Source organism: Bufo gargarizans, chromosome 2 (assembly GCF_014858855.1).
Source record: "Bufo gargarizans isolate SCDJY-AF-19 chromosome 2, ASM1485885v1, whole genome shotgun sequence".
Taxonomy (NCBI): Eukaryota; Metazoa; Chordata; class Amphibia; order Anura; family Bufonidae; genus Bufo; species Bufo gargarizans.
Window position 1 is genome coordinate 172,702,091 of NC_058081.1, and position 23,981 is coordinate 172,726,071.

Below are 23,981 nucleotides of genomic sequence, written 5' to 3' on the forward strand. Positions count from 1 at the left end.
GTTCCATGCCGGAGAGGGAGCCTGAGAAAGGGATGCCACATCCAAGGGAGTCCAATGGCTGAAATGTGGGACAAGTTATTAAATTAAATTCAGCACATGTGCCAGGCAAGGGATGTGCGTCAAACCAACTAGACCCAGAGCTGCTATGAGATTTCGCCCGTTATCACACACCACCAGGCTTGAGGCTCACTGGCACTAACCACTCATCGGTCTGTTCCATGCCCGTCCACAGCTCCTGCGCGGTGTGGGGTTTGTCCCCTAAACAGATAAGTGTCAAAACTGCTTTCTGTCGTTTCCCTCTTGCTGTGCTGAAGTTGGTGGTGAAGGTGTTATGCTGGCTGGATGAGGAGGTGTTAGAGGATGAGGAAGCGGAGGAGGAGGAAGCAACAGGAGGCAAAGAGAAACTCCCTGCAATCTTCGGTGGTGGAAGGACATGCGCCAAACTGCCATCCGCCTCAGGCCCAGCCGCCACTGCATTTACCCAGTGTGCTGTTAGGGAGATATAACGTCCCTGATCATGCTTACTGGTCCACGAATCTGTAGTTAGGTGTACCTTGCCACAGATGGCGTTGCGCAGTGCACACCTGATTTTGTCACCCACTTGGTTGTGCAGGGAAGGGATGGCTCACCTCTAAAAGTAGTGGTGGCTGGGCACAACGTACTGTGGGACAGCCACCGCCATCAGATTCTTAAAACTGTCCGTGTCCACCAGACTGAAATGACAGCATTTCAAAGGCCAGGAATTTGGAAATGCTGGCATTCAGGGCCAGGGATCGGGGATGGGTACGGGGGTACTTCCTCTTTCGCTCCAGTGTTTGTGAGATAGACAGCTGAACGCTTCCATGGGACATTGTGGAGATGCTTGGTGACTGAGGTGGTGGCGGCGTCTGAAGAACTGCCACGCCAGGGAACTCCTTGGAGCTGGCTTTGGTGTGCTCGGTCCCTTGGTGCGGTGCGATGGGCAGTAGCAGGCGTACTGTCTAGGGGACGGCCGCTCCGCTTTTGCACCCTGCTTCCTCTTTTGCTGTGCTGGTGGCTCTGTGCGACCACCGCCTCTTCCTCCGAATTACACAGGTTACTCGCATGACCTTGATTCCATGTGGGGTCAAGGACTTCATCGTCCTCCACATCATTTTCCACCCAGTCTTCACCCCTGCCCTCCTTGTCGGTCTGCACACTGCAGAAAGCCACAGCAGTTGGCACCTGTGTTTCGTTATCATCTGAGACGTGCTGCGGTGGTCCTCCCATGTACTCATCCTAAAACATAAGTGGTTGGGCATCGGTGCACTCAATCTCTTCCACTTCTGGGGCAGGGGATAGCCCTGGGAAACCCTGCTAGCAGAGTCATCAAAAAGCAGAAGAGACTGCTCCATGACTTGGGGCTCAGACTGCTTGGCTGATTTTCAAGGGGGTGAGGTGAAAGACTGATGGCCATGGGCTGCAGGTGCCAACTCTGATCTTTCAGCAGGAGACTGGGTGGGAGACAATGTGAAGGAACTGGAGGCACTGTCAGCAACCCAATCTACTATCGCCTGTACTTGTTCTGGCCTCACCATTCGTAGAGCGGCATTCAGGCCTACCAAATACCGCTGAAGGTTCTGTCGCCTACTCGCACCTGAGGAAGGTGTTTTACTTGTGCGTGTAGCTGGCACAGATCAACCACATCCTCTCCCTGCAACAGGAGCTCCACCAGCAGCACCACGAGTTATGAAAAAAAAATTATATAGCACTGAAAATCTGAAATATAACTGAGCTAAGCAAGTTTTATTAAAAAAAAAAATATATATATATATATATGTCCTCATTTCCCTGATTCTTTTCTGGCCCTTTGTTTACATGCAATAAAAACAATCTCTGCCCCTCCCCCCTGCTCTGCTAAGGGAGTGAATACAAGTACTGCCCTGAGTGACATGTCTGCCTGCTGGGAGACTGCAGCATGTTCTATGTGTAGGACTACAAGTCCCAGCTGTATAATGACACTTCTAAGGGAGTGGATACAAGAGCTGCCCGGAGTGCTGGGATTATCACCAGCAACTTGTAAGTGTAGAACTACAAGTCCCACTTGTATAATAACACTGCTAATATACACAGGATCTTGTGCAATGCTCTCTCTAGTCTGTCAGATCCAGTGCCCAGCATTGTCTCCTCACTGCCTGCAGAGCTGTGCAGCTGAAGGGGTTAAAAATCCTAGCAGAGAGTAGACTGCAGTAAAGGGGGCGTGGCCAGCACAGTGACGTCTCGTTTACAGGCTTGTAAACGAACATTATCAGAGCAGGGAGAGAAGCTGACATCACAGGTCATGTGGCCCTCCGTCAAATCTGAGAAACCAGCCACTGGAGATAGTGAGTTAATTGGAAAGCTGTTACATTTGCTTAGTTAGGAACATAGAACACATTGGTGTCACCCACCAATGGAACAGACGAATTTTAGAAATTTCGGTCCCTGTCGCCTATGCAGAGTGGGGAGTTTTTAAACGGCAAAAAGGGGTTAATGTCACCCAACAGACACCTTTTTTTAAAATGATTTCCCTGTCTGCTATGTAGAGCAGGGGTATAAAACAGCCAACAATACAAATAAATATGTTAGCCCCTGAACTCACAGATGGATTAACTATATTATTGTCCCTGGCACATATGCAGGTGTACTTCACACAAAAATTTGTTTGTCGCCCACCTAACAGACGGATTAAGTATTAAATTATTAATTTATTTTAGATGTTGCATTTCGCCCACCCAAAAATTGCTGTAGGAAGGTCAGCCACAGAATGAACAGACAGATAAATTATCTTTCTGTGTTAGGGGTGTAAAAATGGTGTATTGCACATGTGCCCTGGCTGTACAATTGTGTACCTGGCGTATGTGGGTGCAGGAACCCACCCTCCGAGCCACTTGTGAATGACTGGCCTGATAACCGTGGAAATGTAACCCCACAGTCCTACAGATGGATTTACTGTATTTATTTCTCTGGCTGTCAGATATGCAGCGCAGGCTGCAAAGGTACTTTGTTTTTTTTCCACCCACAATGTCCCAGTTGTATTTACGGATTATATTTCACTATCAGAAATGCAGCGCAGGCCGCAAAGGTACTTTATGGGGAAAAAAGAATTATGATTTTTTTTTTCTCCACCCACAGTGAAACAGATGTATTTAACTGACTTTCTTTCACTATCACAAATGCAATGCAGGCCGAAAAGGTAGTTTATGGCCAAAAATTATGATTTTATTTTTATTTTTTACCCACAGGGAAAAAGATGGATTTAGTGATTTATATTTCACTATCAGATTTGCAGTGCAGGCCGCAAAAGTACTTCATGGAAAAAAAGATATCATTTTTATTTTTTTTTACCCATAAATGAAAGAGATAGATTTAACTGATTTTCTTTCACTATCACAAATGCAATGCAGGGCTCAAATGTACTTTTTAGCAAAAAAATTTTTATTTGTCCCCCCAGAATTCAGAAACGGATGGATTTGCTGAATTGATTACACTCACATATGCAGCACAAGGGTACTTTACAGAAAAAAATTTGACTATGTCACCCCCTGGGTCCCTGAACTCAAAGACGGATTAGCTATATTATTTTCCCTTCCCCCTGTCACATATGCAGTGCAGGTGCACTTAAAAAATGGGTATATGTTGCCCACTGAACTAAAAAAAAAAACTGGATTAAATTATTGTCCCTGGCACATATGCAGTGCTGGTGCACTGAACTTGCACAAAATGGCCGCCGACGCCCACCTAACTAACAGACGGCTAAAACGTATTTTTCTGTGTCACTTGGCTCAGGGCAGGGTACAAAAATGTTGCATTGCACCCACACAAAAAAAAAAATCGCTGTAGATCGCAGAGTTAGCAACAAGTTCTGATATCAGATTCTTTCCTATTCTCTCCCTCACATCAGCAGCATCCTATTCCTATTATATAGAGGCTGGGTCACATGCTGCACTGGCCAATCACAGCCATACCATTAGTAGGCATGGCTGTGATGGCTTCTAAGGGCACAGAGTTAAACGCTTGTTGATTGCCATAAAGTCGCCGAACGCAAACCCAAACTTTTACTGAAATGTCCGGGGTCAAAAAAATCAGTAAAGTTTGGTACTTTACAGTTCGGGTTTGCTCAACCCTACTAGTCAGCAATGTAGTACACGCAAGTGCCGATGTAGATCACAAAAATACAAATACTTAAAGGCCCCTACATAACCAGTGCTGCAGCAAGGCTCACCCACCACACCCAATGCACGTTTCGCCTCAAGATAGGCCATCATGATTGCCCGGTGTCAGACACCCTGTACCTTCATCGATCAGCTGTTCTGCAGTAGGTCAGCACTGCCTCTGCAATGATACAGCTCTGATCATTGTATAGTGCACAGAACTGGTAACTGTGAAGTGGTGTGAACTGTAGCAGCACTACAGTTACCTTCTCTGTCCACTACACAATAAAGAATAGCTGATCAGCGGAGATTCAGGTTTTTGAAAACCTACCGATCAGATATTGATGGCCAACTCCCTTTCAATGCACTGGACATAGAACTTCACACCTTCTCCTGCTGTGTGTTATCAGCAGTGACGTGCAGATATCTGGCATGTGACTGCTGTAGTTAATCAAAATCCTCATTGCTGCAGTGGTCATGTGTTGTGCACCTGCACATCACGGTGAGTATGCAAGGTGGAAGAAGCATTCATGTCTTCAGGGAGAGCAGATGACACAGACTGCACAGTTTAAGAATGTCAGTAGGCAGGAACAGATGCAAATGAGCTCTTAACAAGCTCTGCCTCTAATGCCACCAGATGTAAGGCAGCTATCCTAGAAATCCATGTTCAGCTCTTAAAATAAGCCTTGAGACATGACTTGGATATAAAATAAGCCAGCACCTCATCTGCAGACAGCTGTTTTGGGTGATTGTCCCTCATCAGTGCAGAGCAGAGAGTACTGGCTTAACTGTGTGAGAGGCCTGTGTCCGGGTAAGGGTAGAACTATCTCTTCTTAGGGAGAGAGCACCTTAATCAGTGTGAGGAGACTTATAGGCCACACATGCGCCTCTGGATTTCTGGGAGGGAAGGGATGCAGTAGGCAGGAAAGCACACAAATTCTCTTCAGGGGGTGAGCAAAGTGAGCAAAAATTCCTCAGCGTCAGTGTCTGTCAGGGCAATAAAATAAGAGATACCTAATTGGCTCTATAAGGAGAAATCTGTACAGGAATGAAGCTTTGCAGATACATGAGAGCTAGTGAAGACACCATCATCCTGGACACACAGACCTCACATCCAGCATGTTTTCCAACCACACGAGAAAAGACTGACATAGGAGTAAGTTGTTTACTGAATATTAAGGATTCTGAAAATTAATTAATGGCACATATTTAAATGTATTTATGCCAATAAACGTCACATTCTGTGATAATAACCTACGGATCAGGCTGGGTTCACATCAGTGTCGTTCTTTCTGTTCTGCTCGGTTACAGGAAACGGCAAAACTAAAGGAAGTGCTGGATCAGCACATAACTGTTACAAATGGCTATTTTGTCCTAAATTTTTGACCATATCTGTGACAGCGGCCCCAAATGGAGCCTCCAACACATATGTGGACCTAGCTTAAGTAAAAATCTAAATGTAAGCTAAGCCAAAAACAACATGACCTCGAAGTGATACCCTTTCCAAGACTAAATGAAAACAAGTGAACAACTCAGTGCTTTTTTTTCGGATTGGTTTGTGTCCCAGCAGTCGGACTCCCACCTATAGTCAGAGGATCTGTCAGGCGCAGCTGTCCGTTATGTGACAGAACCAGTACTTCCGTCATTTTCATGCTCCTATGACTGAGAAGAACAATGGAAACCACTAGTGGAGAGTATGTGGAAAAGAATCTAATATTTCCAATTAATCACGTCCCATACACTCAGTCACAACCTTTTAGAAATAAAAATTGAGCAATCTGGTGTGAAATGTTTTCTGTGATCCTAAATTACAATCATAATGATCAGCCGCACTCAAAAATGAAAATCAAAGTGAGTTGTACTCAGCACATTAAGGAAATTGAGCTTCAAAGAATCGTTTGATCTGATAATTTAGGAATAAGGACTGTGAAGGGCTGCATTTATTAGATTATTGAATATTTCATACATATTAATGTTCTTCATGAATTCTTCCTCACATGATGTCAATGAGTCTTTGTGGAACCTAATCTGAAAAGTCCTATCTGCTGTTATCTATTCATACTCCAGTGTAAAGATGCCGTATACTTTCAGTAGCTGTCAGCTGAACACGTGGCCAACAAAAGCTGTCCTTCCAGCTCCCCATACACATGCATGCTTGGCTCAACTGAGTCTTCAAAGATGGGACAGCCCATTCACATTAAATAGTTTGTGTGTCCTGTCGAAAACAACAGGTTTGACTGACATTCTTTTAATGTGGCTACCATGAAGCCAATTTCGGACTGCAGTAACCCCACGGGGATGTAAGTTCTGCAGGAGGTCTAGATGCAGCTGTAATAGGGATACTAAATGCACCTACATTAGGACCAAGTGAAAGCTGCCTGAATGAGGTTCCAATTTGGAGGAGCACAGGAGAAGGGAACTGTTTTTTTCCTAATATCCCCTGCTGCTATACCTAGTGACTTCAGAACCACCAGGCTTCAGTCAGACGGCACATAATATACAATTTAGATATACGCACGGTGGCTCAGTGGTTAGCACTGGTGCCCCACAGATTGGTTCATACCTTACCAAGGACAACATCTGCATGGAGTTCGTATGTTCTCCCCATGTTTGTATGGGTTTCCTCCGGGTTCTCCGGTTTCCTCCCACACTCCAAAGACATACTAATAGGGAGCTTAGATTGTGAGCGCCAGTGGGGACAGTGTGAGGCTAATGTATGGAAAAGGTTGTGCTATTTGTCAGTGATATGCAAGTAAAATAAATAAAAATACAGTCAGTTATTAGTTATTGACATTTTTGTAATGAATCACACACGTGAAATTTCATGTAAAACAGCAGCGTTTAGATACCATTTAAAAAGCTGTTAGATATATAAAACTTGACACTGTTTAAAGAAAAAAATGACCTCTCTCGTTTGCAGGTGAAATTACCTCCCATGATGGAGATTATCACTGTCGAACAGCTCATGGAGTATCTGGGTAAGTGGAAATCTTGTTTTCAAGAGGATACTTGGTGCATTACTGCACAACATTATTTTGGTATACATTATTAATATATATATTTTCCCTTGAACATTTTCTTGGATTGATGGAAAAATAGCACCTGTAAACAGTGGAAGTTAGGTTAGCATTTGTAACAGTGGGGTAGAAGGCATGGAGTCGGGCAAACGCTCTTCTGCTCTCAGTAGTTAGTTATGTAGGGCTGAGAAGAAGATTTGGTAACCCAAGTTTACTGAGCCTGTGCTGACTTCTTAGATGTACCTAAATAATGATGAACTTTGCAAATACATGGCTTTTTAATGTGTGGTCCTGGACACTGTGCAGGAGCACACACTCCTGTAGGTGTCTATATCATCAGCCTGCCCCTCATGGATTAGTAGGTTTATTTATTTGCTTGTAATGTAAGGAACTTAAAGAGGATGTTTCACCACTCCTGTTTTAATAGCTTCATGCATTCAGAACTTTTTCCACCTTTAATGTGACCTATAAACTGTACCACTCAATTGAAAAACAAACTGAAATCTTTTAGGTTGAGGGAAGAAAAAAAAAAAAACTAAAATAATGTGGTTGCTTAAGTGTGCACACCCTCCTCTAACTGGGGATGTAGCAAGTACTGGCTGTGTGGTACATGTGACAACAATCTCCCGTGTTCTTCATATGTCTGGGCTATGGTGTAGAGTGGCAAGACAAAAGCCTTTTCTTACCAAGAAAAATATCCAAGCCAGGCTACATTTTGCAAAAACACATCTGAAGTCTCCCAAAAGTATGTGGGAAAAGGTGTTATGGTCTGATGAAACCAAGGTTGAACTTTTTGGCCATAATTCCAAAAGATATGTTTGGCGCAAAAACAACACTGCACATCACCAAAAGAACACCATACCCACAGTGAAGCATGGTGGTGGCAGCATCATGCTTTGGGGCTGTTTTTCTTCAGCTGGAACTGGGGCCTTAGTTAAGCTAGAGGGAATTATGAACAGTTCCAAATACCAGTCAATATGATCACAAAACCTTCAGGCTTCTTCTAGAAAGCTGAACATGAAGAGGAACTTCATCTTTCAGCATGGCAACGACCAAAGCATACATCCAAATCAACAAAGGAATGGCTTCACCAGAAGAAGATTAAAGTTTTGGAATGGCCCAGCCACAGCCCAGACCTGAATCTGATTGAAAATCTGTGGGGTGATCTGAAGAGGGCTGTGCTCAGGAGATGCCCTCGCAATCTGACAGATTTGGAGTGTTTTTGCGAAGAAGAGTTGGCAAATCTTGGCAAGTCAAAATGTGCCATGCTGATAGACTCATACCCAAAAAGACTGAGTACTGTAATAACATCAAAAGGTGCTTCAACAAAGTATTAGTTTAAGGGTGTGCACACTTATGCAACCATATTACTTTTATTGTTATATTTTTTTCTTCCCTCTACCTAAAAGATTTAAGTTTGTTTTTCAATTGAGTTGTACAGTTTATATATTAAAGATGGAAAAAGTTCTGAAATTATTTTTCTTGGTCTAATTTTTTTACATCACAGAAACCTGACATTTTAACAGGGGCGTGTAGACTTTTTATATTCACTGTATGTGAAGGCTGCAAACGCTATACTTTTTAATAGGTAAAGTCAGAGGAGATTTAAATGAATGTTTAGTTCCTCACTGCTTATGTGAACTACAAGAGGTGAAGGGAACGACCCATAGATTCCTCAAATTCATGCAGTTTGCGTGTCTGTCATTGGTGTTGCCAGTTAATAAAGTTCTGTTATTACAGCAGCCTCAGCAAGGATTCAAGCAGTGGAAAAGTACTAACGGGGGAGGCTTACAAGTATATTAGGAGCTAGCAGGCTAGTAGAAATGGCAGCTCCCCTGTACCTGTAACTTTGAGTGCTATGAAAACAATTTCCTTTTAGTGAATCAAGTGAGTAACACTAATTAGGTTTGAAGGTAAAAGCTCCACAAAGATTTTTTTTTCCCTCTGGAAATGTTTTTTTTTTTTTTTTTTTTAAACCTCTATATTTAAAATAAATATAGATATTACCCTCAAAAGGTAATAAAGAGTAACTAAACTGACTTCTCAGCGGAGTACAGACTGTACACTATCAATGGGGCCGCATAAGCAAGGAGTACGGACAGGAGCACACATTGCTGCTCCTGCCTGTGCCCCCGGATGTTTACTAACTCCTGGCAACCCTGTAACCATGTACTATGCCAGGATTAGCTGAGTGGAGCGGGCTAAGAGTCCTGTATGTAAGCTTTTAGCTTAGCGAAGCAGGCAGAAGCAGCAGCCTGCTCCACTCAGCTAATCCTGGCATAGCACATGGTTACAGGGTACTCATGTGCTATGCCAGCGTTTAGTAAACCTCTGGGAGGCACGGGCAGGAGCAGCAATATGTGCTCCTTCCCGTGCTCGTTGTGCTGTGGCCCCATTGAAAAAATTTGTTCTGCGTACACCGCTGAGCAGTCAGCGGTATACAGAGAAGTACATTTTAAGTGCACAGGTAAAGGTGCACTTCAGGGAAGAAAAAGTGTATTCAAAATACATTAATAAACTATATTACAGAAACTGTCATTAGGGACATGTTAAAAATGTGTTCAAAGGTTTAGTTTCTCTTAAACATACAGCGTCACAGGTCAGATTTATGGGCTTTCACTGTTCTCTGATTGGTGGGGGTGTGACAACTGGGATCGCAACCAGTCATGAGAATGGGTGCTCTTGTGTCCCCATATGAATGGAGTGGCAGATTATGCATTTGCACTACCACTCCATTTATTTTCTATGGCACGTCCAGGGATAGGTGATTGCTTATAACTTGGCACAACCCCTTTAAGGCTACTTTCACACTTTCGGCAGCAGGGTCCAGCAGGCTGTTTCAGCGGGCACAGCCTGTCGGATCCGAGCTAATGCTAGCCCACCATGCCGCCGGAAGTCTGCCCTGGCCCCATTCACTACAATGGAGGCGGGCCGGAGGTCCGGCCACAGCATGGCAAAAATGCAGAGAGGCGGCTGGACAAAAACTACAACATGCTGTGTTTTTCATCCGGCCGCCGCTCTCGGCTTCTTGCCCGTGCTGCGGCCAGAACTCCGGCCCGCCCTCATTATAGTGAATGGGGCTGGAGTGGACTTCCGGCGGCATGGTGGACTAGCGTTGGCACGGATCCGGCAGGCTGTTCCCCCTCCGGAACAGCCTGCTGGACCCTGCTGCCGCAAGTGTGAAAGTAGCGCAAGGCTGGTTACACACATGTGGTAAGGTATCTGTCGGGCTGTTCCGGGAGAGGAACAGCCTGCCAGAGTACACTTGATCCGTCCTAGCCAGACACTACTGCGTTCACCGCCAGGGCCTATTGACTACAATTGGATCCGGCAGGGATCCAACTGGTTTCAGTATGAGCACCAGGTTTTGGCCAGACAAAAAACTGTTTCGATGCTCATTCCAGAAATTGGCCAAATTCCCTCTAGATCCCATTTTAGTCAATGGGGTCCAGCAGTACATCCGGTGGACTCTGGCAGGCAGTTCCCCTACCGGTTTGTGACAACATGTGAGCGCAATTTGTTCTCTTCTCCCTTCACAACATGGGTCCTGATTAGATAAGAGAATATATACGAGCTCGGAGGAGAATTACACGCACAGGACACAGACACCGCTGTGTTCTCAAGCAATTTCCCCAACTTTATTATCAAAACATACAGTCTCATAGGTAACAAAGACAAAAGAGGTAAACCACCAAGGGGGTGGAAATCAAAACTAGTAATTTGATTAGTTATTCATATAAGGCTATACTTCTTGACCATACTAACAGCATCTTAGTAGTTAAAGAGCTGTGAAATATCTTTTCTCAAAGTTAGCATTCTTTAGCAGCATACACAACTTTACTAAAGGTTACCACAGTTCAGACCATCACAAACATGAAGAGAATAATCTTTACCATTTGTATGGCATTGTACTATAATGTATGTCTCATGTACCAGATATGATGTAATAGCATGTTAAGTGGTGGGTGGTACATTTTGAGAAATATCTGTGTTGTGTAATTGCTTCTCTAGTCCTATCATTGCTGCTGTCTTCACCAAGACTTGAAGTTCCAATATTCTATATAATTTAGAACTTTCCTTTGAGTGTGTGTATATATGTATGTTAAATAATTAATACAGTTGAAAAGATAGAGAAGTCAATCAAGTTCAACCAAGGGATTGTGGGGTGGGGGGTGCGAATCCCAGAAGGAAGTGAGACTCTAAACATTTCAACGAGCGCTGTGTATACAGATCAGGAAGCACTATGCCGCTTCCTGTCCCGGCCCGGTGGTCATGTAGGACCTGTCGGGTCTTTCATAGACCTCAATCAGTCAGACCTCAAAGTCTGTATGTACCCCAAAATGATAGCCATAATGTCACCTCGTCCTGCAAAAAAACAAGCCTTCACACGAGACTATAGCCAGAAAAATGAAAAAAAAATAAAAAAAAATATGGCTCCAAGAAAATGCCAACACAAAAACATGATTTTTTTTTTTCTAAAAATGTTTTTGTGTAAAAAAATAAATAAATAGAAATAGACATATTTGGTATCGTTTGTGTCCGTAATGACCGGATCTATAAAAATATCCCATGATCTACCCCATCAAGTAAACGGTATAAAAAAATAAAACAAAAAAATTACACCAAACAGTTTTTTTTGTGACTTCACCTCCCAAAAATGAGATAAAAAAGCAACCAAAAAGCTAAATGTACCCTAAAATGGTGACGAAAACTACAGCTTGTCCTGCACAAAATAAGCCCTTACGCAGCTCATTCAACAAAAAATAAGTTATCGCTCTTAAAAACCCTGACAGAAAATTCCATGTTAGAAAATCTAGATGCCGATCCTTCCATTCTGAGCCCTGGCGTATCCCCAAATAATAGTTTACGACCACAGTTGGGGTGTTACTGTATTCAGGAGAAAGTGGGTAGCAAATTTTGGACGAGGGGAGGCGAATATTCTCCGGTTATCTTTTGTGAAAAGGTTTGGGCCTAAAGCACCATTTTCTTGTAAAATAAAAAAAATATAATTTAAAAATTCTATGAAACACCTGTTGAGTGAAGTGCTTGCTGCACCCCTTGAAAATGGGTGGTGTAATTTACAAAACGTGGTCACTTTTTGGGGGTTTTTATTGGGGGGGAACCTCAGGGTCTCTTCAAATGCAACATGGTGCCCAAAAACCATTCCAGCAAAATCTTCCCTCCAAAAACCATATGGCGCTCCTTGCCTTTTGTGCCCTGTCGTGTGCCCAAACAGCAGTATACGACCACATATGGGGTGTTTCTGCAAACTGCAGAATCAGGGTAAGGCCCCATGCACACGGCCGTGTTTCACAGCCGTGTGCGGGCCGTGGAACCGCGGCCTGGATCCCTCCTGAGAGCAGGAGCGCACGGCGTCACTGGTTGCTATGACGCCGTGCGCTCCCTGCTGCCGCTGCAATACAGTAATACACTGGTATGATCTATACCAGTGTATTACTGTACTGTGCCGGCAGCAGGGAGCGCACGGCGTCATAGCAACCAGTGACGCCGTGCGCTCCTGCTCTCAGGAGGGATCCAGGCCGCGGTTCCACGGCCCGCACACTGCTGTGAAACACGGCCGTGTGCATGGGGCCTAATTTAGATTGAGGGTTGTTTTGTTGTTAACTCTTGCTGTTTTCAGGATAAAAATTGATTAAAATGGAAAATCTGCAAAAAAGTGACATTTTGAAATTTAAACTCTATTTTGTGTTAATTCCTATGGATTACCTAAAGGGTTAACAAAATCTCTAAAACCAGTTTTGAATAGTTTGAGGGGTGTCGTTTCTAAAATTGTGTCATTTGTGGGTTGTTTCTATTATGTAAGCCCCACAAAGTGACTTCAGAACTGAACTGGTCCTTAAAAAAGTTGACTGGAAATTTTCCTAAAAATTTCAAAAACTGCTTCTAAAATTCTAAACCTTCTAACGTCCTAAAAGAATAAAGTTACATTACAAAAATGATGCCAACATAAAGTAGATATATGGGGAATGTTAGTTAATTCATATTTTATGAGGCATCACTATCTGTCTTAAAAGCAGAGAGATTCAAATTTAGAAAAGTAAATTTGTTATAATTTTTGTATAATTTTGGGAATTTTTTTATAAATTAAAGGTAAAACATATTGACTCAAATTCACCATTAACAATGAAGTACAATGTGTCACGAGAAAACAGTCTCTGAACTGCTTGGATAAGTTAAAAGCTTCTTCTTTTTTTTCTTTTTTTTTTTTTTTAGAGATCACTCTCTCTCTCACAGGGGGTCGGGCTTCTAAACAAACGGGGTTTTTCAAGCTCAGTACTTTATTTTGTCACACAGCACATCACACTTCCAGGTTTGATCACTTGGCACGATGAAGTTGCAGCTTTTCATCACAACTTGTTAGATCAACACAAAACCATAAATCCTTGCCTGGCTAGGCACTCACTATTCAGAGGTTTTCCCTAACTCGCCTCTAGCTCGGTGGTATTCAGCTTCACTTAGCCATGCGATCAGACAGCTTCCTAGCTGTGACCAATTCAACCCATTGGGGTCTCGGTCCACCAGTCCTCCTGATGGTGACAACGCAATACCTTGGGGGGGGGGGGGAAATGGTCAAGAAAAGTCTGTTACAGAATGTCTTCAAGTGCATCATAGAGGCATGTCTACCAGTCAACAATCTCTCACCAAGAGGTACACTATCCAAAAGTAGCCTCTGCAAGCCTTTTTATAGGACATTGGGGGGAGCACTTATGCTCTCTGAGACACAAGTGCATGCAAAGTTTTTCTGCAATTCTCCGTTTCTATCTGGGTGCATGATTTTTTGTTCATCAGTACCTGTATGAATGTGTGTTTATTAAGTGCATTCTACATAGCTAGAGCTACCCAGTTCTTTTCTAATAATACTTATGTTAATTTCTAATAGTCCTTTTCATCGCATGTGGAAAGATATTATATGCTATTGCATGGATTCCTTTACGTCACAATGTGGTTTTGTGAGTTTGCGGAAGGCAACAATTTAGCTTCTGCTTTTAGTATTGTGATTACAGATGTGAACATACTGCTCTCATTTGGTTTTGTGGCATTATGATCTTCTTTTGATGTGGCCAGCTCAAAATGCCAGAAAACAAACCGCCAATTCTCAGTGACCTTCAGTTTATTTCTGACTGGCCGAAAGTAGAAAATTACATTAGGATTAAATTACAGTATGTGTGTCTGCATAATTTACTTCAGAAAACGGCAGATAATTTAAAATTATCTTTTATTGTTCTTTTAGTGTAACGTACTATGTATGTTTAGTACTGCAAAATGTTCAGCCTTATGTAAATAGGTTACTATATAATGAAAATTTAGCAGTTTTATAATATAAATTTATAATTAAAAAAAAAAGTTCCACAGGGTTAAAACTAAAACATAAACAGTACTTGCCATTGCCAATCCCTGCCTTCACTTTCTGCTCCTGGCTTAACACACAGGAAAGGCTTGCTTAGTCAATCACCGGATTTTTTGACATTTCCGGTCATTCTCTATTCTCACGCCCCCCCCCCCCCTACGTCAGAAAACCTCTTTAATCCTGTTCTGACCCAGCAATTTTCGATGACGAACTGCAGTCGGGTCCAGACCCGATGAGGACGACGAGCATGCAGATGAGCTCCCCTGAGACGGTTTCTGACAGTTTGTGCAGAAATTTTTTGGTTATGCAAACCGATAGTTGCTGCAGCTGTCCGGGTGGCTGGTCTCGGATGATAATGGAGGTGAACATGCTGGATGTGGAGGTCCTGGGCTGGTGTGGTTACACGTGGTCTGTGGTTGTGAGGCCGGTTGGATGTACTGCCAAATTCTCTGAAACTCTTCTGGAGACGGCATATGGTAGAGAAATGAACATTCATTGTAGGGGTGGGCGATGTAGGCGATACACGATATAAATTTGTGGCACGTTATGGATTTTGTGCATATCGCCAGACCGCAATATGACCACGGAGCGGTAGTAAAGATCGTTTACCATGCCAGCCAGGATGCTATGGTATGTTAGTGAGCAGCATTATACTCGCGTGCGCCGTGGCCGCCGGTCGCTCCTTCTTCTATCTGTGCTGCGCATTGCTAATGCTTATAGCATTAGCAATGCACCACACAGACCTATGAGAAGGAGCGCCCGGTGGCCACGGCACACGTGAGTATGATGCTGCTCACTAACATCAGTGAGCAGTAGCGTCCTGGCTGCCATGGTAACCGATCGGAGCCCCAGCATTACACTGCTGGGACTCCGATCGGAACTGCCCACTGCCACCAATCATGGGGGGGACCATGTGGCCACTGCGGCCACTGCCACCAATGATTAATACTGGGGAGGGAGGGGGGGTGGGTTTAAGTTACCAGAGGAGGCTGATAAGAGGGAGAGGCTGGGGGGCCAGATCAGGGGCTGGGGGGCCGGATCAGGGGCTGGGGGGGGCGGATCAGGGGCTGGGGGGCACATGAGAGGCTGGGGGGCTGATCAGAGGCTGGGGGGCGGATCAGAGGCTGGCTGCCATGGTCAGCTCCCTGCTGTTGTGTGCACAAAGCACAGGGCAGCAGGGAGAGTGTAATGTCCTATTCGCCCTAATAGAGCTCTATTAGGGTGAATATGACAAGGGTTCTAGCCCTTAAGGAGGCTAATAGTTATTAAATAAAAAGTTTAAACACCCTCCCAAATATAGAAAACAATATATTGCGTTATATATCGCATATCGCACATGCTTAAAGTTATATTGCAATATAGATTTTAGGCCATATCGCCCACCCCTAATTCATTGCACGGGCAACAGATTTGGTAGACATTCCTGCAGTCAGCATGCCAATTGCACGCTCCCTCAAACTTTGCGACATCTGTGGCATTGTGCTGTGTGATCAAACTGCACATTTCAGAGTGGACTTTTATTGTGGGAAGTCTGAGGCACACCTGTGCGATGGATTACCTTGGCAAAGGAGAAGTGCTCACTAACACAGATTTAGACAGATTTGTGAACAGTATTTGAGAGTAATAGGTTTTTTGTGTATGTAGTAAATGTTTCAAATCTTTGAGTTCAGCTCATGCAAAATGGGAACAAAACCGAAAGTGTAGCATTTATATTTTTGCACAGTGTGGTATATATACAGGTCCTTCTAAAAAAAATTAGCATATTGTGATAAAGTTCATTATTTTCTGTAATGTACTGATAAACATTAGACTTTCATATATTTTAGATTCATTACACACAACTGAAGTAGTTCAAGCCTTTTATTGTTTTAATATTGATGATTTTGGCATACAGCTCATGAAAACCCCAAATTCCTATCTAAAAAATCTAGCATATTTCATCCGACCAATAAAAGAAAAGTGTTTTTAATACAAAAAAAAGTCAACCTTCAAATAATTATGTTCAGTTATGCACTCAATACTTGGTCGGGAATCCTTTTGCAGAAATGACTGCTTCAATGCGGCGTGGCATGGAGGCAATCAGCCTGTGGCACTGCTGAGGTGTTATGGAGGCCCAGGATGCTTCGATAGCGGCCTTAAGCTCATCCAGAGTGTTGGGTCTTGCGTCTCTCAACTTTCTCTTCCCAATATCCCACAGATTCTCTATGGGGTTCAGGTCAGGAGAGTTGGCAGGCCAATTGAGCACAGTAATACCATGGCCAGTAAACCATTTACCAGTGGTTTTGGCACTGTGAGCAGGTGCCAGGTCGTGCTGAAAAATGAAATCTTGATCTCCATAAAGCTTTTCAGCAGATGGAAGCATGAAGTGCTCCAAAATCTCCTGATAGCTAGCTGCATTGACCCTGCCCTTGATAAAACACAGTGGACCAACACCAGCAGCTGACATGGCACCCCAGACCATCACTGACTGTGGGTACTTGACACTGGACTTCAGGCATTTTGGCATTTCCCTCTCCCCAGTCTTCCTCCAGACTCTGGCACCTTGATTTCCGAATGACATGCAAAATTTGCTTTCATCCGAAAAAAGTACTTTGGACCACTGAGCAACAGTCCAGTGCTGCTTCTCTGTAGCCCAGGTCAGGCGCTTCTGCCACTGTTTCTGGTTCAAAAGTGGCTTGACCTGGGGAATGCGGCACCTGTAGCCCATTTCCTGCACACGCCTGTACACGGTGGCTCTGGATGTTTCTACTCCAGACTCAGTCGACTGCTTCCGCAGGTCCCCCAAGGTCTGGAATCGGTCCTTCTCCACAATCTTCCTCAGGGTCTGGTCACCTCTTCTCGTTGTGCAGCGTTTTCTGCCACACTTTTTCCTTCCCACAGACTTCCCACTGAGGTGCCTTGATACAGCACTCTGGGAACAGCCTATTCGTTCAGAAATTTCTTTCTGTGTCTTACCCTCTTGCTTGAGGGTGTCAATGATGGCCTTCTGGACAGCAGTCAGGTCGGCAGTCTTACCCATGATTGCGGTTTTGAGTAATGAACCAGGCTGGGAGTTTTTAAAAGCCTCAGGAATCTTTTGCAGGTGTTTAGAGTTAATTAGTTGATTCAGATGATTAGGTTAATAGCTCGTTTGGAGAACCTTTTCATGATATGCTAATTTTTTTAGATAGGAATTTTGGGTTTTCATGAGCTGCATGCCAAAATCATCAATATTAAAACAATAAAAGGCTTGAACTACTTCAGTTGTGTGTAATGAATCTAAAATATATGAAAGTCTAATGTTTATCAGTACATTACAGAAAATAATGAACTTTATCACAATATGCAATTTTTTTTAGAAGGACCTGTATAACCCAAACTTCTGGGTTGTGGGTGCTGAAAATACTTCCCATAGTGCTAAGTGCTGTAAGACCAAAAATGTAGATGCCTACTAAACCTTTCTCTGAACTGAAAACTACACCCTCCATCATCTTCTTTCTGCTTCCACCTAATGTTTCCTCCCATACACTTAGTAGTATGACAAGCAATGGGTTCCCCCTACTATGCTTGTGGATTGAGAGCATCGACTAGCCCATTCCAAGATAACATGGGCTGACATCACAACCATTCGGGAAGGGAATCCGACAGAGGGGCTGATGGGAGGTCTGGTCGTGATGTTTAAGGAAATCCGGTCTCCGTTGAGGGTGCGGTCACGTGACCATGCCCCCGATCTCTGGAGTGGGACCAACACAGATGCCTTCAGCTGCCAAACAGTTCAGCCAGTTTCACAGCTACGAATCTGCCCCTTAAATGGCTGCAGGATCCACTCCTGGACAGCTGAACCCGTCAATGATGGGGGGGCGGGGGGGTTCCGTCGACATTCTGTGGGGAGCTTCTGACTCTCCCTGAAGAGAATGATCAGGCAAAATATATATATTTTGTTCTGGGGGTACCTTTCTCCCCATTGAATACACATACAGGTTGTGCTAAACCGAATGTGTATGGGGGAGTTGAGAAAGAGCCTTCGCCTAGACTAGAGCTATTAAATGTGTATGTGTGGTCTCTGGCCATGACTTTTCTTTGACGCATGCTACTACACACTGCTGGGTTTGTTGCATGACAGACGCCATTGACTTATAATGTTTTTTTTGCGACAACACGTATGAGTGTTTTAGCAGAGGAAAATCATGGTACGGAGATTGTTTTAGTAGCATCTGCAAGAAATACAAACTCCATTCAGATGTATGGAAGTTTCTGTAACTGCCTCTTTTTAGGGTGTAAGAAATGAGATACGAACTCCGACTCTCTCTCCAAGGGTCGTAAAAAAAAACACTCCAGTCGGCGCCACTCCCTGATCATATACGTGACACTGAAATAATAATACCCCGATAATAAATACCAATAATAACCCATTTCCAGTGTCGCATATATGATCAGGGAATGGCGCTGACTGGAGTGGTTTTTTACGACCCTCGGAGAGAGACACTCTGAGTTCGTATCTAATTTCTGACTTCTGTTTGAGTGCAAGCTGTGTTACACTCCAACCACTTGTACAGCCCTCCCTTTTCTGTAGTATTCTTCATCACGTATATTCCTAGACTTTCCATCCACCCTCTTGGCGCCCACACTCTGGGTACTTACTTCTTTTTCTGGGTGTTTTACCCATTATTTACATCTTGTACCCTAAACCTTTTTTTTTTTTAATCTTTTGAGAGTGACCATAGACCTATTATAACAGGCTATCTGTCCTGCTTCTTCTGTGTAGGAGGATTTTCTGCAGGGCATCTAATGCAGAATCTTTTGGTAAAGCACAAGACTGTAAAGATACAATTCATCTCGTCAGATCCTTCTTTCTCCCAATTCCAGCCTTCAGCTGAGGATCTGTTAGGTCCCCAGGGCATTACATTGGCAGGAGATTGAAATCCGCTGGAGTATTACCAGCTTTAGTGAGGGACCCACTTTCAACATCTATTTCACTTTGTCTTTTCCTTTAGTAGGTCTGGCTGAATAGCCACTAGTGTGTTTCAGAACACCCTATGCAACCATGTGCTTAAAGTCATAATGTCTGCTGTCTGCTCCAAATGAGAGGTTATATACGTGTTTTCTTGTTATTTATAGTTTGAATGGAAGCCGTGGGTTTGATAATTGCCACCTCCTGCACGTCGTGCTACCGCAGCGTACTTTTGGTTATCTGTCGGTAAAGCACGCAGCAGAGCTTTAAGTAGCTCGCAATATGCTCATGTGTTGGAGGTGTGTAAAAATATCAGTACTGATGTCCTGAGCAGACTGGATTATTTTACCCTTTTTCAACATGGAGAAGTCCACTCAACCATGACAACCTCTGCGTTAGGCCTCTTTCACACTACTGTTTTTTTTTTCCGTTTTGCGGTCCGATTTTTGCGTTTCGTATACGGAACCATTCACTTCAATGGTTCCGTAAAAAAAAAACGGAATGTACTCCGTATGCATTCCGTTTCCGTATTTCCGTTTTTCCGTTCCGTTGAAAGATAGAACATGTCCTATTATTGCCTGCAAATCACATTCCGGGGCTCCATTCAAGTCAATAGGTCCGCAAAAAAAAATGGAACACATACGGAAATGCATCCGTATGTCTTCCGTATTTGTTCAGTTTTTGCGGAACCATCTATTGAAAATATTATGCTCAGCCCAATTTCTTCTATGTTTTTACTGTATACTGTATATGCCATACGGAAAAACAGAAACACAACGGAAACAAAAAACTATTTGTGAAAAACTGACCGCAAAACACTGAAATAGCCATATGGTAGTGTGAAAGAGGCCTTATAATCAGAGGGATTTATCTTGGTGATGAAATAATCTACTTGGAATTCTTGGGTACTAAAATAAAGTGGCGCCCGCTCCCACGTGCTTCAGGCGCCATAGCCGCAGGGTTTCTGCTATTTAAAATAGCAGAGACCCGTGGCACATGTAGGCGGTCAGCCATAAGGCTAATCGCATACATTTTACTCTTCAGATGCCGTGGTCAAATGTGACCTTGGCATCTAATCAGTCCAGAAGCGGAAGTCGCGCACTCCTGCTCCGGTAACAGCGTTCCCCGACTGAGATCGGGGAACCTGTTATATCTATGAAAGAGCCCGAAGCCTCAAGCAGGCTTCGGAGCTTATTTCAAGACTATACCAATACAGGCCACTAGGTGTATTGTATCGTTATAGATACTACAGGGAGTGCAGAATTATTAGGCAAATGAGTATTTTGACCACATCATCCTCTTTATGCATGTTGTCTTACTCCAAGCTGTATAGGCTCGAAAGCCTACTACCAATTAAGCATATTAGGTGATGTGCATCTCTGTAATGAGAAGGGGTGTGGTCTAATGACATCAACACCCTATATCAGGTGTGCATAATTATTAGGCAACTTCCTTTCCTTTGGCAAAATGGGTCAAAAGAAGGACTTGACAGGCTCATAAAAAGTCAAAAATAGTGAGATATCTTGCAGAGGGATGCAGCACTCTTAAAATTGCAAAGCTTCTGAAGCGTGATCATCGAACAATCAAGCGTTTCATTCAAAATAGTCAACAGGGTCGCAAGAAGCGTGTGGAAAAACCAAGGCGCAAAATAACTGCCCATGAACTGAGAAAAGTCAAGCGTGCAGCTGCCAAGATGCCACTTGCCACCAGTTTGGCCATATTTCAGAGCTGCAACATCACTGGAGTGCCCAAAAGCACAAGGTGTGCAATACTCAGAGACATGGCCAAGGTAAGAAAGGCTGAAAGACGACCACCACTGAACAAGACACACAAGCTGAAACGTCAAGACTGGGCCAAGAAATATCTCAAGACTGATTTTTCTAAGGTTTTATGGACTGATGAAATGAGAGTGAGTCTTGATGGGCCAGATGGATGGGCCCGTGGCTGGATTGGTAAAGGGCAGAGAGCTCCAGTCCGACTCAGACGCTAGCAAGGTGGAGGTGGAGTACTGGTTTGGGCTGGTATCATCAAAGATGAGCTTGTGGGGCCTTTTCGGGTTGAGGATGGAGTCAAGCTCAACTCCCAGTCCTACTGCCAGTTTCTGGAAGACACCTTCTTCAAGCAGTGGTACAGGAAGAAGTCTGCAAGGTAAGAAAAACATGATTTTCATGCAGGACAATGCTCCATCACATGCGTCCAAGTACTCCACAGCGTGGCTGGCAAGAAAGGGTATAAAAGAAGAAAATCTAATGACATGGCCTCCTTGTTCACCTGATCTGAACCCCATTGAGAACCTGTGGTCCATCATCAAATGTGAGATTTACAAGGAGGGAAAACAGTACACCTCTCTGAACAGTGTCTGGGAGGCTGTGGTTGCTGCTGCACGCAATGTTGATGGTGAACAGATCAAAACACTGACAGAATCCATGGATGGCAGGCTTTTGAGTGTCCTTGCAAAGAAAGGTGGCTATATTGGTCACTGATTTGTTTTGGTTTTGTTTTTGAATGTCAGAAATGTATATTTGTGAATGTTGAGATGTTATATTGGTTTCACTGGTAAAAATAAATAAATGAAATAGAAATTAGTTTTTTGTTAAGTTGCCTAATAATTATGCACAGTAATAGTCACCTGCACACACAGATATCCCCCTAAAATAGCTAAAACTAAAAACAAACTAAAACCTACTTCCAAAAATATTCAGCTTTGATATTAATGAGTTTTTTGGGTTCATTGAGAACATGGTTGTTGTTCAATAATAAAATTAATCCTCAAAAATACAACTTGCCTAATAATTCTGCACTCCCTGTATAGTGCAAATGAAGTCTTCAATGATGGCTATTTAGCCATCAATGAACACAATGGGCAATCTAATGATTGACAGTTATTGTAATTTGTCAGCCAAGCTGACTTAAAAAAAGTAAAAAAAAATAAAAATATAGTTTATATATATATATATATATATATATATATATATATATATATATATATAGTTCAAATCACCCCCTTCCCTTAAAATAAAAATACTTAACCAATAAAAAAAAAATATATATATATATATCATGGGCATCGCCACGTGCAAAAATGCCCAAACAATTAAAATATAACAATATTAACATACAGCAAATGGCGTAACGGGGGGAAAAAACCCCCAGCCAATTTGCCTTTTTTTTTTTTTTTTGTGTGACTTAAACTACCCAATAATGTTTTTATAAAAAGTGATCAAAAAGTTGCACACACTTCAAATTGGTATCACTGAAAAGAACAGATTGTCCGGCAAAAAATGAGCCCTCACACAGCCCCGTACATATAACTACAAAAAAAAATTATAGGGGTCAGAATGTTTTTTTTTTTTTTCCTGAAAGGTTTTAAATTTTTTTCAGTATTAAAATGCAAGAAAAATTATACGTAGTATGGTATCGATGTAATGTACTGACCTGGAGAATGAAGATAACAGGTCAATTTTCTGCATAGTTTACAGTATAAAAAATAAACCTTTATCAGAATTGCATTTTTTCCCAATTCTACCCTATTTGGAATTTTTTTCCGCTTCCTACTACATTGTATGCAACCGTAAATGGTGCCATTAGAAAGTATAACTTGTCCTGCAAAAAATAAGCTCTCAAGGCTAGTGAATGGAAAAATAAAAAAGTTAGGACTATGGGAAGGCCGGTAGTGAAAAACGAAAACGCAAAAATGGAAAATCTCAGGGTCCTTAAGGGGTTAAAATCCAAAAACTGACATGTTTCAGGTGACATTTCACCCTTATAGTCATACCATAAAATGCACAATTACCTCAATTCCTTTTTTACTAGTCCCAGATATTGACGTATTAACAGTTTCAATCATTGAGTCTATATGACTCCTGAAACATGTCAGCTTTTGGGCTAGGATTTTTCCATGATAGTCCAGGAGTGCTGGACTATTCCCGTCTCTGTAACATCATCTAAGGGCTCATTCACACGACCGTTGGTGTCCCATTCCTGTATTGCGGATCCGCAATACACGGCACCGTTCCATTGTCATTCTCCATCATGGATGCGGACCTATTCATTTCAATGGGTCCGCAAATCCGGAGATGCGGAACGGAAGCACAGAACGGAACACTACGGAAGCACTACAGAGTGATTTCTGGAGTTCTGTTCTGTGCCTCCGCACTGCAAAACGATAGAACATGCTCTATCTTTTTGTGGAACGGAGAGATCCCCATGCACCTGCTCCACGGAAGGTGCCCGTGCATTGCGGACCGTAATTTGCGGTTCACCGCACGGGACACTAATGGTCGTGTGAACGAGCCCTAAGGCTGTGTTCATACCACAGTGGATGAGCTTATGCATTGTATCTGCTAGGAGTATAAGGGGATGTTCAGTAGACCTGAAGGATAACAGCGAGCAGGTAAACAGTGAAGAGAAGGAAGGGGTGCCAGCAGTCCGGAGGATAGGTCATCAATATAAAAATATGGACCACCCCTTTAAAAAATTTAGCTCATTTTACTCCAGTGAAGTATAGTTTAAAG

The 23,981-nt window shown here is 43.1% G+C and overlaps 1 protein-coding gene across 2 annotated transcripts in view; it reads left to right on the forward strand.

The window, feature by feature from the left end:
- The window catches only part of MINDY2 (MINDY lysine 48 deubiquitinase 2), an 82,438-nt gene that overhangs the window by 7,120 nt on the left and 51,337 nt on the right, over window positions 1-23,981 (forward strand). For both annotated transcript variants that reach the window (XM_044283293.1, XM_044283294.1), the window contains exon 2: window positions 7,072-7,129. In XM_044283293.1, the coding sequence (XP_044139228.1) occupies window positions 7,072-7,129 (58 nt within the window). The remainder of the gene's footprint in view (window positions 1-7,071; window positions 7,130-23,981) is intronic.